Source organism: Lycium barbarum, chromosome 8 (assembly GCF_019175385.1).
Source record: "Lycium barbarum isolate Lr01 chromosome 8, ASM1917538v2, whole genome shotgun sequence".
NCBI lineage: Eukaryota > Viridiplantae > Streptophyta > Magnoliopsida > Solanales > Solanaceae > Lycium > Lycium barbarum.
In genome coordinates, this window is record NC_083344.1 from 117,051,714 (window position 1) to 117,063,069 (window position 11,356).

The window sequence follows — 11,356 nt, forward strand, 5'->3', positions numbered from 1 at the left end:
CACGAATGTAAGTCATTTTTCTAATAATCAAAGGTAACCATTTTCCTTTTCTAATTTTCTTTTGAAATTATTTTTCATATTGAATCAGACTAAAAACAATAAGTTATAGTCGCTCAACCCTTCATGATGTCTACCTCTTGTGTTTTACAAACAGACTTTGTTTCATAATATTGTGTTAATTATTGGGAAAACCGACCTAACGTTTCTAATAAGAAGTACTTCCTAAAATTTTTGTATAGAATACAAATTCCATTGTTTTATCATATGCATAATTATCTCGGAAACAGTCATCCTACCTTGGTAGGAGTAAAGTCTGCGTACATTCTACCCTCCCCAGACCCCAAGATGTGGGATTTCACTGGGTTGTTGTTGTTGTTGTTGTATCATATGCATAATTAATATCAGCCGCTTTCTAAGGAAAATAAAAAAATGGTTAGCTGATATATTTATTGTATATGAAATTAGTAAAGTTGATTTATAAATAAAGATAACATTCAAGAGTGAAACCATTAAATTCTCTATTCTGCAAACTGTAGTTGTTGTTTCAAACTTTTTCTAAATCTAAACTTAATTTTTCCATCAAAAAATGTATGTTATCGGATAGACTTTTTTCTTAAAATTAAAAATTTATTTCTTATGTTCAGTTTTGGGAAAATTGCATTATTTTTCCTTTCTTGACAACTTATCAATTTAGATGATCTTTAAAAAATGGCTTGCATTGCTATATGTTAGACATTATATATAACAGTACTTAAATATGTTAATTATATACAATAAGCATGCTGTTACATTAATACAAATTAGTAAGTAGCTTTTATTTATTATGAGTTGATCAAAGTCTGATTGGTAAAGAAACACAAAATAAATTAATCTGAATACTGTGCTCCACAATGTTTTCACCAAATTAGTCACATGTCGCCATCACATGGCATCAACACATTAAAAATCTTTTTGGGCATAAAAAATGACTCAAACTTAGCATGATTTACAAAAGTTGCACTTCAGGTAATAAGGTGCACAAGTAGGGACAAAAAGACCAATGGACCAACCGCTCAGAAAAGCTGGAAGGGAATGTTGGATCTAGAGTTTTCCACGTGTCACCAAGAATGGAATAAAGTGAGATTATATGGTTTTCCAATAATTTCACATTGACCCGAAGCTGTTGGATTCCCGCTTATTAATTGTAGTAAAGTAAAATAGTAATAGTAATCATATGCTTTTGTTCTCCTTTATTTGTTTGCAAAATTTTCACCTTCATAACTCCTATCTATTAAATTTCTACTCATATCATTTACTCCATGATTTTTAAGTTTTCGTATTCATAACCTCCAACTATTTAATTTTAAAATTTAAGATACCTAATGATATTCCTCCATTTTTCCTCCATTTTGTGTATATAAATTCACAATCTTTGGTTTCATGACACCCTACCCAAGACTATCTTTTTTATTTCATATTTGAAGTAGTGATGTCCCTATATTATTGTAGTATCATATTCATGCTTAGCTTGACTCGATGAAGAAGGCTCTTGGATGTTGATTAGTTTATGGGAGCGAGTGTCGACAAGAAATTAATTTGATTGTCGCAAGTTTGAATTTCGTTTGGGCTCAAATTAGTTATTTTTAGGTGTTTCTTATTTGTTCATTTATTCTACTTTAAAAAAATTAGCAAAATAATTGACACTAATAAGTACATATATTTGTTCAGTCTTGAGTCAATCATATCTAATTTAATAAAACGAAATCCGTTTATAAGAATATCAGTAATATCTTCAGGTAAATTCTTGATCGCAATTAAAGTCAAGACGAAGTGAAAAAGTGAAAATTCCAATCTACTATTTTCATATGAGGTGCTCATGACTGACTAAAGGTAAAATGAAAAAAAAAAAATGAAATGTTCTTGCATATAGTTGTGTAAAATGTAAGTTTAGTTTTTTCCTTTTTCTCATTCTGATTATTTGCTTCTCTCACTTTTTTGGACATGTACTTTTCTTTAGTTATAAGATGAGTACCATAAATATTGCAATAGCGATAAATTTTGAAGCCAGAGAGTTAGATTACAAAAATAGAGATTTGTCAGCATGGAAAAAACATTTATTCCTTATTTTTAGAGTAACTGTAGGACATAGGAAGGAAAAGAAGAAAAAAAAAAGGAAGAAAAAAAGTAACAAAGGAATAAAAAAGCAAATACTGTCGACGAAATTAGCAATAGATAGAGGCTTATTTAGATGATGGTGAAAAATTAGAGGAAAAACAAGGATAATGAAGGACAAAGTATCACAAGGAAAATAGAATAGAAATACTTATCTCTTTTTTCTCTTATTTTTAGTTTATCACTTTTCGTTTCTTTTTTTTCTTTTAGTGTAGTAGAAGAAAGATTCATTGAACAAGAACTTTAATTTAACGTTTAATCAAAGCAAGAAAAAATATAAAGTTCTTAAATACATGTATTCGAATTATATTATCATTTTCTTATTTTTATAGTTGAATTTTGTTGTTTTGTGTATCTCGATTAAATTAATAGAAAACTATTTCTAAACTTGAATGCTTTTATAACCGTGTGAAGCGGGGCAAATTTCCTTGTAATTTATAAGATTACTTATCAAGTAGAAAAAAGCTATTTTCCCTTTCGAGCTTTCTTACTCGATTGAGCATAGAAGCTTCCATACATCGCCTGGAAGGGACAAAAGAAAGATCTTGTTGTTTCTTCAACAATTTCTGATCTCTAGTGGTGATCCATCACCTTGACTTGAGTCTCCACCACATCTATTTCCAGCCCGCTTATAGCGATTGTTTAGGCATACCCCAAAGCTAGCTTGTATGAAATACATCGACAATCCCTCTAACTTGGCAACAACCTTCATTAGCTACTTTAACTTAATTACGCTTGTACATATTCCAACCTCATTCAATATGTATCTATTAAGCCCTCATGATGAATAATCAATACTAAAGATATTTAACCAATTCTGATTGTTAGATTTAACTAATATAGTTTAAAATTATTTAATAGGACGTCGCATGCAGGTGCAATTTTTGCAGTATTTATAGTGTTTGATGTAATTTTTTGAGATACAATTTTTACTATTTTTGATCTATTTTAGTGTCTGGTTTAATTTTGGGCTATATATGACTTTTGAATTTTGATGAGGCTTTTTGAATTTTGATGAGACTTTCATGAATATTCTAGTTAAATCTTTTCTGTTTCAATTTTCTTAAATCTAATAATCGGAATTTGTTAAATATTACTTTGACAGAGATAAAAAACATTCATTTTGACAAACCCAAATAACCAATACTGTTCAGTAATATATTTAAGAAATAATTTTAATTTTAAATCTACGCCAAATCATTTTTGCCGTTCTCTAGTTTCAGAGTAAAATTGTTTGTAGGGAAAGCATCAACGACAAAGTATTTTACGTGACTAAATCTCGCCGTCCATTTTTACTGGTTCATTTTTGACTTGGCACATCTCTTAAGAAGTAATTAATAAAATGATAAGTTAACTATATTACCCACTATATTACCCTTTGAATATAATAAATTCAATTTTTTGGTAAAAGCATTAGGAAGTATAGTTAATACTACTAAGGTAAATTAGGAGCTAATAGTGATAATTTTGTCTTGGTTTGCTACACTAGACAAGACAAAATGAACATCTATTTTTAGTATAGTAAACAAGTAAAAATAGACGGAGAGAGCAACAAATAAACTGGTGGTTTCTATATCAAATCAAAGCTTTAATAAGGTTCATAAAATGAAGTGTTATCATAGGCATATTCTGATCAAAATTATATGCATATCTTAAAGGCATAATACATAAATAGCCATCTTAATTTGGTCATAATTGGCAATTAAACACTTAGTGTTCAACTAACACAGTGAAGAAGCATTGAGACATCTAGATGATCATTTTGTAAGTTAAAGTATTCAACTGACAATAAAGATCAAATTAAAGTATCTACTTATGTATTCTGCCTATCTAAGTGAAGTTTGAAGTTTCAGTTTATGATTGATCTTCTTATGTACGCTTTTGATTTCTTTATTGCCTACGGTTTTGATAACTGTTGTTTTCCACGACTCAATCGTATCACGTACGCTTTAGATTTACTTAGACGGCCATATCAATAGACTCGTTCAAGCTAGAATTTTCTCTCATTTGCTCCAGCTGGCTACTTGTATATATACCACTTTTTGTACTTTAGTTTATTGACATATATCTTAATACTGAACTTTTAGGTGTTATCATTAATTTCCCTTTCAGCATAACTGGCATAGAAAAGACATTATCAACCATGATCGAGAGGCAAAATTAGAATTTTGAAAAGATGAGTGCACCATTATGAAGTGGTGGATTCACGATATAAGTTTGATTGAATCAGTTTTTAGGTTCTTACAGTTGAACCTATTATGCTTGTCAAATTATAGGTTTTTATAGGTTTTAATTTATTTTTTTTAAAATAGTGATTTTGTTACATAGGTAGCTAATATACTCCATGTCGAAGATGTTGGGATCAGTTGAATCCATTAATTATATGCTACATCAATATTCACTACTACTAGTGTAATATACATATTTAATTTAATTATATAAAATTTTGGGTGACAACAGAAAAATAAGAAATTTGAAGTGTCAGCCTTTAAAATCTTGACCAAACAAATAAAGAAAGTAAAATTAAATAGTATTTAATTAAGATGCGAGAACACCAATAACCATTTAAAGAGGTGCACCCAATCATCATCTCGCATTATATAATGTTTTGAGCTTGAGTACATATCTATATTTACGTAATATTAAAAAAAAAAATTAATATACATGCATGATCTAGGAAGGAGAGCATGGGTTTACGTGAACCCAGAAACTGTCGGCCCTAAATACGTGATTGGATGGATAGAGATTCCTCCATTCATGACTAGAGATTTTTGATAAAAAGAAAAATCATGATAGGGAGCTCTTTTCCTTTTAATGAGCCTTCTATACGGTATAAATCCGAATTAATTCGATTCTGAAACACAAAACACGTAAATGCTGGCCTTCATGCTAAAGTAGTATTCTAGGGCTACAAATACAGCTTGATGATTGCCACCATCACTCTTGGCAGTATCCTCATCTCTCCAATCTCCCTATCATTTTCATTATAAATTGTAGAGATTTTTACAATAAAATTGGCAAATGTGTTGTCTACCTAAAGGTCAAAAACCAACCACATCAGCAAAGCGTGTTGTGAATTGAATGGTATTTAGGAACAATAATGTATCACACCGCCAAATATAATATTGTTGAAAGCACCATGTATATAAGACCTAGAAAGCTTCCCCAGCACTGCATCCAGATCTAGTACCTGTTAGAGGAAACCGTACTAGGTTTTATTTTCTTTCATACTAGGGTTGAATTTCCTATATATCTCGTTAAATAAAATTACTGAGCCGGGGTCCACTTATAAGAGGTGCTAATTCGTCCATTAACTTGTCCTTCTATTAGAAAATACACGTGTCTCCAACATAGACGGTTAGGATTTGCAAAGAGAAAATTCTTTGCATCTAATTAGTGGAGGATTGGATAAGAGAGAGTTCATCCGTCCTTGTGAAGATTCCAAACGACCGACAACTCAAGCCATAATTGCTGCAAATCAACTCCCACAAGAGAAGATCCATAAATTTTCTAAACTAGTACATTATATATTTACCTTTGAAATACTACATGTCTATTTTCAGCTACTTAAGAAGATCATCGATCATGATGATGTCTGTCCTTAGAATACACAAGTTCTTGGAATAATATGCATCACAATTCACAGAGAATCTTCAAAAGTGGAAAATTCAGAAATTAAAAGATATGGCGTACTCCTAGATCTCATCAACAAAGGAGATGATGTGAAAAATTAAAGTTAATTTTTTAGAAGAATAAATATCATAAATATTTAGAAGAGTTTCTAGAAAGCTATAATGTGATATCTTTGATATATATTGTATTTAGGAAATGTCTAGAAATTCTAGACACTTAGATATTTATAGTTGAGGATAGAATTATCTAGATTCTTTTGTATCTAGAATAATATCAAGATATTCTAGAGTAGTGGTAGGAGATAAAGATGACTATATTTTTCTAATGGATGTATCTAGAAGTATTTCTAGAACCATCCCTACACAAGTATAAGTAGGGGTGGCCTTAGTCATTTGTAACCAACCCAATTGTAAGTCATTCAACCCAATTCAAGAAAGTCTTCTTCAACCAAATTCTCCTTTTCATAACTTCCTCTTCTTTAGTTGAATCTTCCGATCTTAGTTAACGATCTTGGGCTAGTAGAAGGTCTTCCCGATTTACCTTTCTTCTGCTATATTTCTCTACATGGTATTAGAGCCATAGCCGTAGTTGGCTTTTGGATTTTATTTCAAGATCGGGTTAGTGGTAGATTCAACTGGTTTCTCTAAATGGATTTAAGCGGCCATGTTAATGGACTGGGGATGGAGTTGTTGAATCAGTCCAATTACAAGGTATGGAAGACATGTATGGAGTCATACCTTATGGGAGAGGATTTGTGGGATGTTGTTAATGGTAGTTACACAAGTCCTCCTACTGACGGACCGGAAAATAGCAGTGCATACAGAAGTGGAAGCAGATTAATGCGAAGGCGGAGCTCATCCTAAAGAGGTCCATCTCACACAACTTGTTTGATCATATTATAAGGTGCAAATCAGCTCATGAAATTTGAAGGACCCTTGATCGTTTGTTCAACAAGAAAGATGAAGCCCGACTTCAAATATTGGAGAATGAATTGGCGAACACCACTCAAGGTAATCTTTCTATTGCCAAATATTTCTTGAAGATTAAGAACTTATGTTCAGAGATCTTATTATTAAACCCCCATGAGGCTATCTCTAAAGCACGAATGAGAAGAATTATCATTCATGGTTTGAAGTCAGAATATATTCCTTTTGTTACATCAATTCAAGGATGGGCTCAACAACCATCCTTGGAGGAGTTTGAGAATTTGTTGTCATCACAGGAGCTACTAGCCAAACATATGGCTGGTGTGTCAATCAAAGAAGGGGAAGGAAATGCTCTTGCAGTTAACCGAAGGATTCTTAAAGCAAGGCAAAAGCAAAATGGCTCAAGAGAGATCGCATATTCTCAATTCCAAGAGGGTTCAAGCTCGCCAAGACAGAAGGAGGAGTCTACTAATTATGGTAAGAAGTATATTAAATGTTACCGACGTGGTGAAGTAGGACACATAAAAAGATTTTGCCGAGCCAAAGAAAGCAACATGGCACAAACTGAGAAAGCTTCTGAAGAAGAAGAAGAAGAAGACTGGGGAAGGTGCTTTGTAGCTGAGACTCGAGCAGTAGACGCCTTGGCTTCCCTTAATTTCGAAAGAGACTGGATTGTGGATTCAGGATGTGGACACCGTCTCACTGGAGATGAATATAAATTTTCCAACTTTCGAGAACATAATGATTGTGATATAATTGTGACGGAAAATAATACGGTCCATCACGTGGAGAAGGAAGGCATTGGTAACATCAACAAAAAGCAAGAAGATTCCAAAGACGTTCAGACTAGTGACGTGGTAGCTGCTACCGAGGAAATCAACGAAGCAGATCCTGAAACTGGTAATAAAAGTCTGGACGTGGAGGATGTTGAAGTAGATCCTAAGCATGAAGTTTCTGAAACTATATATGACAATGGTGACCATTTTGGAGAAAGCATTGAGGGAGTTGTAATGGAAGTTGAAGTCTCTGGTCAATCATCTGCCATATCAAAGTCAATCACTAACTCAGATCAAATACTGGAAGCAGATGGAGAAGCTGGCGGTCAAATAAATGAAGAGGTTGACCTTGAAGGCTCAATTTCATATGGAGAGGCAGATAATATGGTTCTCAGATGCTCTGAAGCTGCCAAACAATTTATTGAGGAGCTGGAAAGGGAATATAGTAGTGGATCCTATGCTGGTATTGAGGCTTTGAAGGAAATTCATGGTTAGATCGTCACCGACTCTGGTGCTTCTCCAGATAACACAATTGTTAAGGAGCTAAGACAAAGGGGGAGTTTGGAAACTCAAGAATGTGAAATTCAGCATGAAGATGATTCACGTGGTTTGCAAAGGCCAAAAAGAAATAGTGGCAAGTCTGCCCGCTATAGAGATGAAAATTTTATCAAGACGTATTCATGTTTCTTTAGAGGCCCAATTATCAGCCAAAAAGCATCATCATTTGAAGAAGGAAGAAGTGTCGGGAAAACATTGCTGAGATCTTCACCAAGGCACGTCCAAAAGCTTCGTCTGAGTTCTTCCGCGACAAGTTCAGGATAGCTTCCAAAAAATTACTTTAAGGGGGAGTGTGAAAAATTAAAGTTAATTTTTTGGAAGAATAAATATCATAGATATTTAGAAGAGTTTGTAGAAAGCTATAATGTAATATCTTTGATATATATTGTATTTAGGAAATGTCTAGAAATTCTAGACACTTAGATATTTATAGTTGAGGATAGAATTATCTAGATCCTTTTGTATCTAGAATAATATCAAGATATTCCAGAGTAGTGGTAGGAGATAAAGATGACTAGATTTTTCTAATGGATGTATCTAGAAGTATTTCTAGAACCATCCCTACACAAGTATAAATAGGGGTGACCTTAGTCATTTGTAACCAACCCAATTGTAAGTCATTCAACTCAATTCAAGAAAGTCTTCTTCAACCAAATTCTCCTTTTCATAACTTCCTCTTCTTTAGTTGAATCTTCCGATCTTAGTTAGTGATCTTGGGCTAGCAGAAGGTCTTCCCGATTTACCTTTCTTCTGCTATATTTCTCTACAGATGACAATGTAAATTTTTTATACAATCAGGTCACTTATAGAGCAATTACATGTAAATATTAATTGGTAAAATATATGCTATTACATGTTAAATTATTACACTAATAGTGTAGAAAATCTTTACACTATCATCTTATGTAACATAAGTCCATAGAATATAAAGATAAGTGTAATTAGCTAATGACGGATTACTGTATAGGATGAATATTAGTTCTCACCTTTAGTAGCTATAGGAAATGCAGTTCATTCTTGATGATCAGGTTTTCTTACTTTATTGATTCCCAAACCTTTCTCCTCATCAACAGTGGATTCAAAGTCAACGTGGAGGGTTGGATGTATGCTTGGTGAAGCTGATAATTTTCTTTTAGTACTTTTTTTTGGTGCAGGTGGGCACGTTGTCATCAATGGGATTTTGTGATCCGAAGAAGTCGGTGTTGTAAATCCATCATTATTGTCACCATCATTGTTGGTATTATTTCTCGATTTCGATTTGTGCGTGTCATCGTACTCGCGTTGGGACTGTGTTGAGCTTCTCTGTATCGTTCCAATTTTATCGTATTGTCCCGGACATGACCTTCCTTTATCCGGTTCCTCTGAACAATCTTCCTTAAATAATTTTTTGTTCATGATAGCAGCATCATCATCATCATTTGGGTTATTTTCATCTTGTTTTTGGTCAACGGTACCATCTTGACCCGGTGCAACATTGTATGTACAACTATCTGGATTTGTTGACGTGGGCAACTGTATGTCATCACTGGATTTAATCTTTTTCTCATCTCCCTTCACTTGGAAAAGGCCCGAATTTGACATAATTAACAGCTGATGGCAGAAGAAAAATAATGTACTTGAGAAGAATCTGAATTGAAAAATAATGTACTTAAGAAGAATCTGAATTCGTTGTTGACATGATCGATCACCAACTCTCACTAACGATTGACTTGTGACTTGAGTTATGAGAACGTCAAGATCAACACTTGAGTTGAGTCAGGTAAGAGGATAAGGGTTTCGGAAGAGTGGCGGAGAAGAAGAGAGAAATTATATGGTTGCTTTGACAAATAAAGAGAACGAGGTCACTATTGGTGGATCAGGACTAAAAAGGGGATCTTAATTTAATATTTTTAGCCAGTAGGCTCAGAAATTTACCGTGTCTAGCCGTAGTAGTTTATAGTTGTCACCAGTTTATAGAAATGTATAATCAGTTTATAGTATTTATGTTGGGTAAAGGTTTCACATTGGTAGCCCAAAAGATTGGGAAACTCCATACAAGGTGTAAGATCTCTTAATGGGCATTTTGATGAAAACTTGCAGGCTTAGCCTAAAGCGAACAATATCACACCATGATAAAAGTATCTTCGGGGTGATTAAGCCCAACAACTGCCATTAGAGCCCAGGTTCAACACGACTAGTTTGACAAAGGCATATGATGGCGTGAGACTCAATTTACTTCCCCATGCGAGCTTAAAGACGCACACAAACAAAACAGAAGCTAGTTGTGGGCTTCGGCTGCCATAAATACTTAGACAATATGGGTGACACATAGTAAATCTTGAAAATTGACCCGTGGATTGTGATAATGAGCCACACGTAACTTAGTTCGAGGGGAACACCCGTTGATCGTGGTGATGAGCAACGTGAAACTTAATTTTGGACAATTTAACCGAACATTAGAAGAAGTATTTTTTTCATTTCTTCATAAATTTTCTGAATTAGAATCGCCTTTAGGAATGAAATTTTACCGGCAAAAACTCAAATTTGTTTGGCCTCAGAACAAATATCAAACATCGAACATCAATCATATGGAAATTCAATAAAAAAAGGTAGAGCCTTGGTGAAGGATCCAATGCACACAAATTCTGATATATACTGCATTTCTTTTTTCTGTCTTTATCAGCATAGAAATGGAATATAGTGAGTAAAAATCCTAATATCATCCATATTGTTCGTTAGGTTTGAACTTAGTACTTGTAGGTCGTCTGTCTAATGATGCAGCCAGGCACGTAGTCATCTTAGTTTTCAACTTCTTATGACTTTTTAACAACAACTACTACTAATTTCCCGTATAAATTAATGCTTGATCATAAACTTATAATCTTAATATTGCATATTTATATTATCTTTATAAATGGCAAAGGATCGGATGTGATAAAAGCTAACATACATAACATTATTATAATAATTAATACAATATTATAAAAGTATAATACGTAACATGCAATCAATTACAACCCCAAACATTAAAAAGAAAAGTATTATTATAATGACAAATATGTTTTTAGTTAGACTACATATCATATATACCTTCAAATAAATGAATAATCAAATCAAGATCATTTTTATTAATTAGTACTATAATAAAAAAGTATGTAGCTCCAAATTATGACTACTCTAATTACCAATTTAAAAAAATAAATTATGATTACTCTTATTTTATTGTAATAAAATTTTCACCTAGTATGTGGTATCCACTTTATACCTGGCTAATCCAGATTCACGTTAGGAAGTCTCACTTTGGGTGGGAAAGATCTCTCTACCAAAGGCGAT

General features: G+C 33.1%; 1 protein-coding gene across 1 annotated transcript; it reads right to left on the reverse strand.

The window, feature by feature from the left end:
• Positions 1-8,820: 8,820 nt before the first annotated feature.
• On the reverse strand, positions 8,821-9,844 carry LOC132605332 (uncharacterized). Its single transcript, XM_060318516.1, has one exon. The coding sequence runs from the start codon at positions 9,623-9,625 to the stop codon at positions 9,056-9,058; it is 570 nt and encodes a 189-aa protein (XP_060174499.1). The 5' UTR covers positions 9,626-9,844; the 3' UTR covers positions 8,821-9,055.
• Between the last annotated feature and the right edge of the window lie 1,512 nt (positions 9,845-11,356).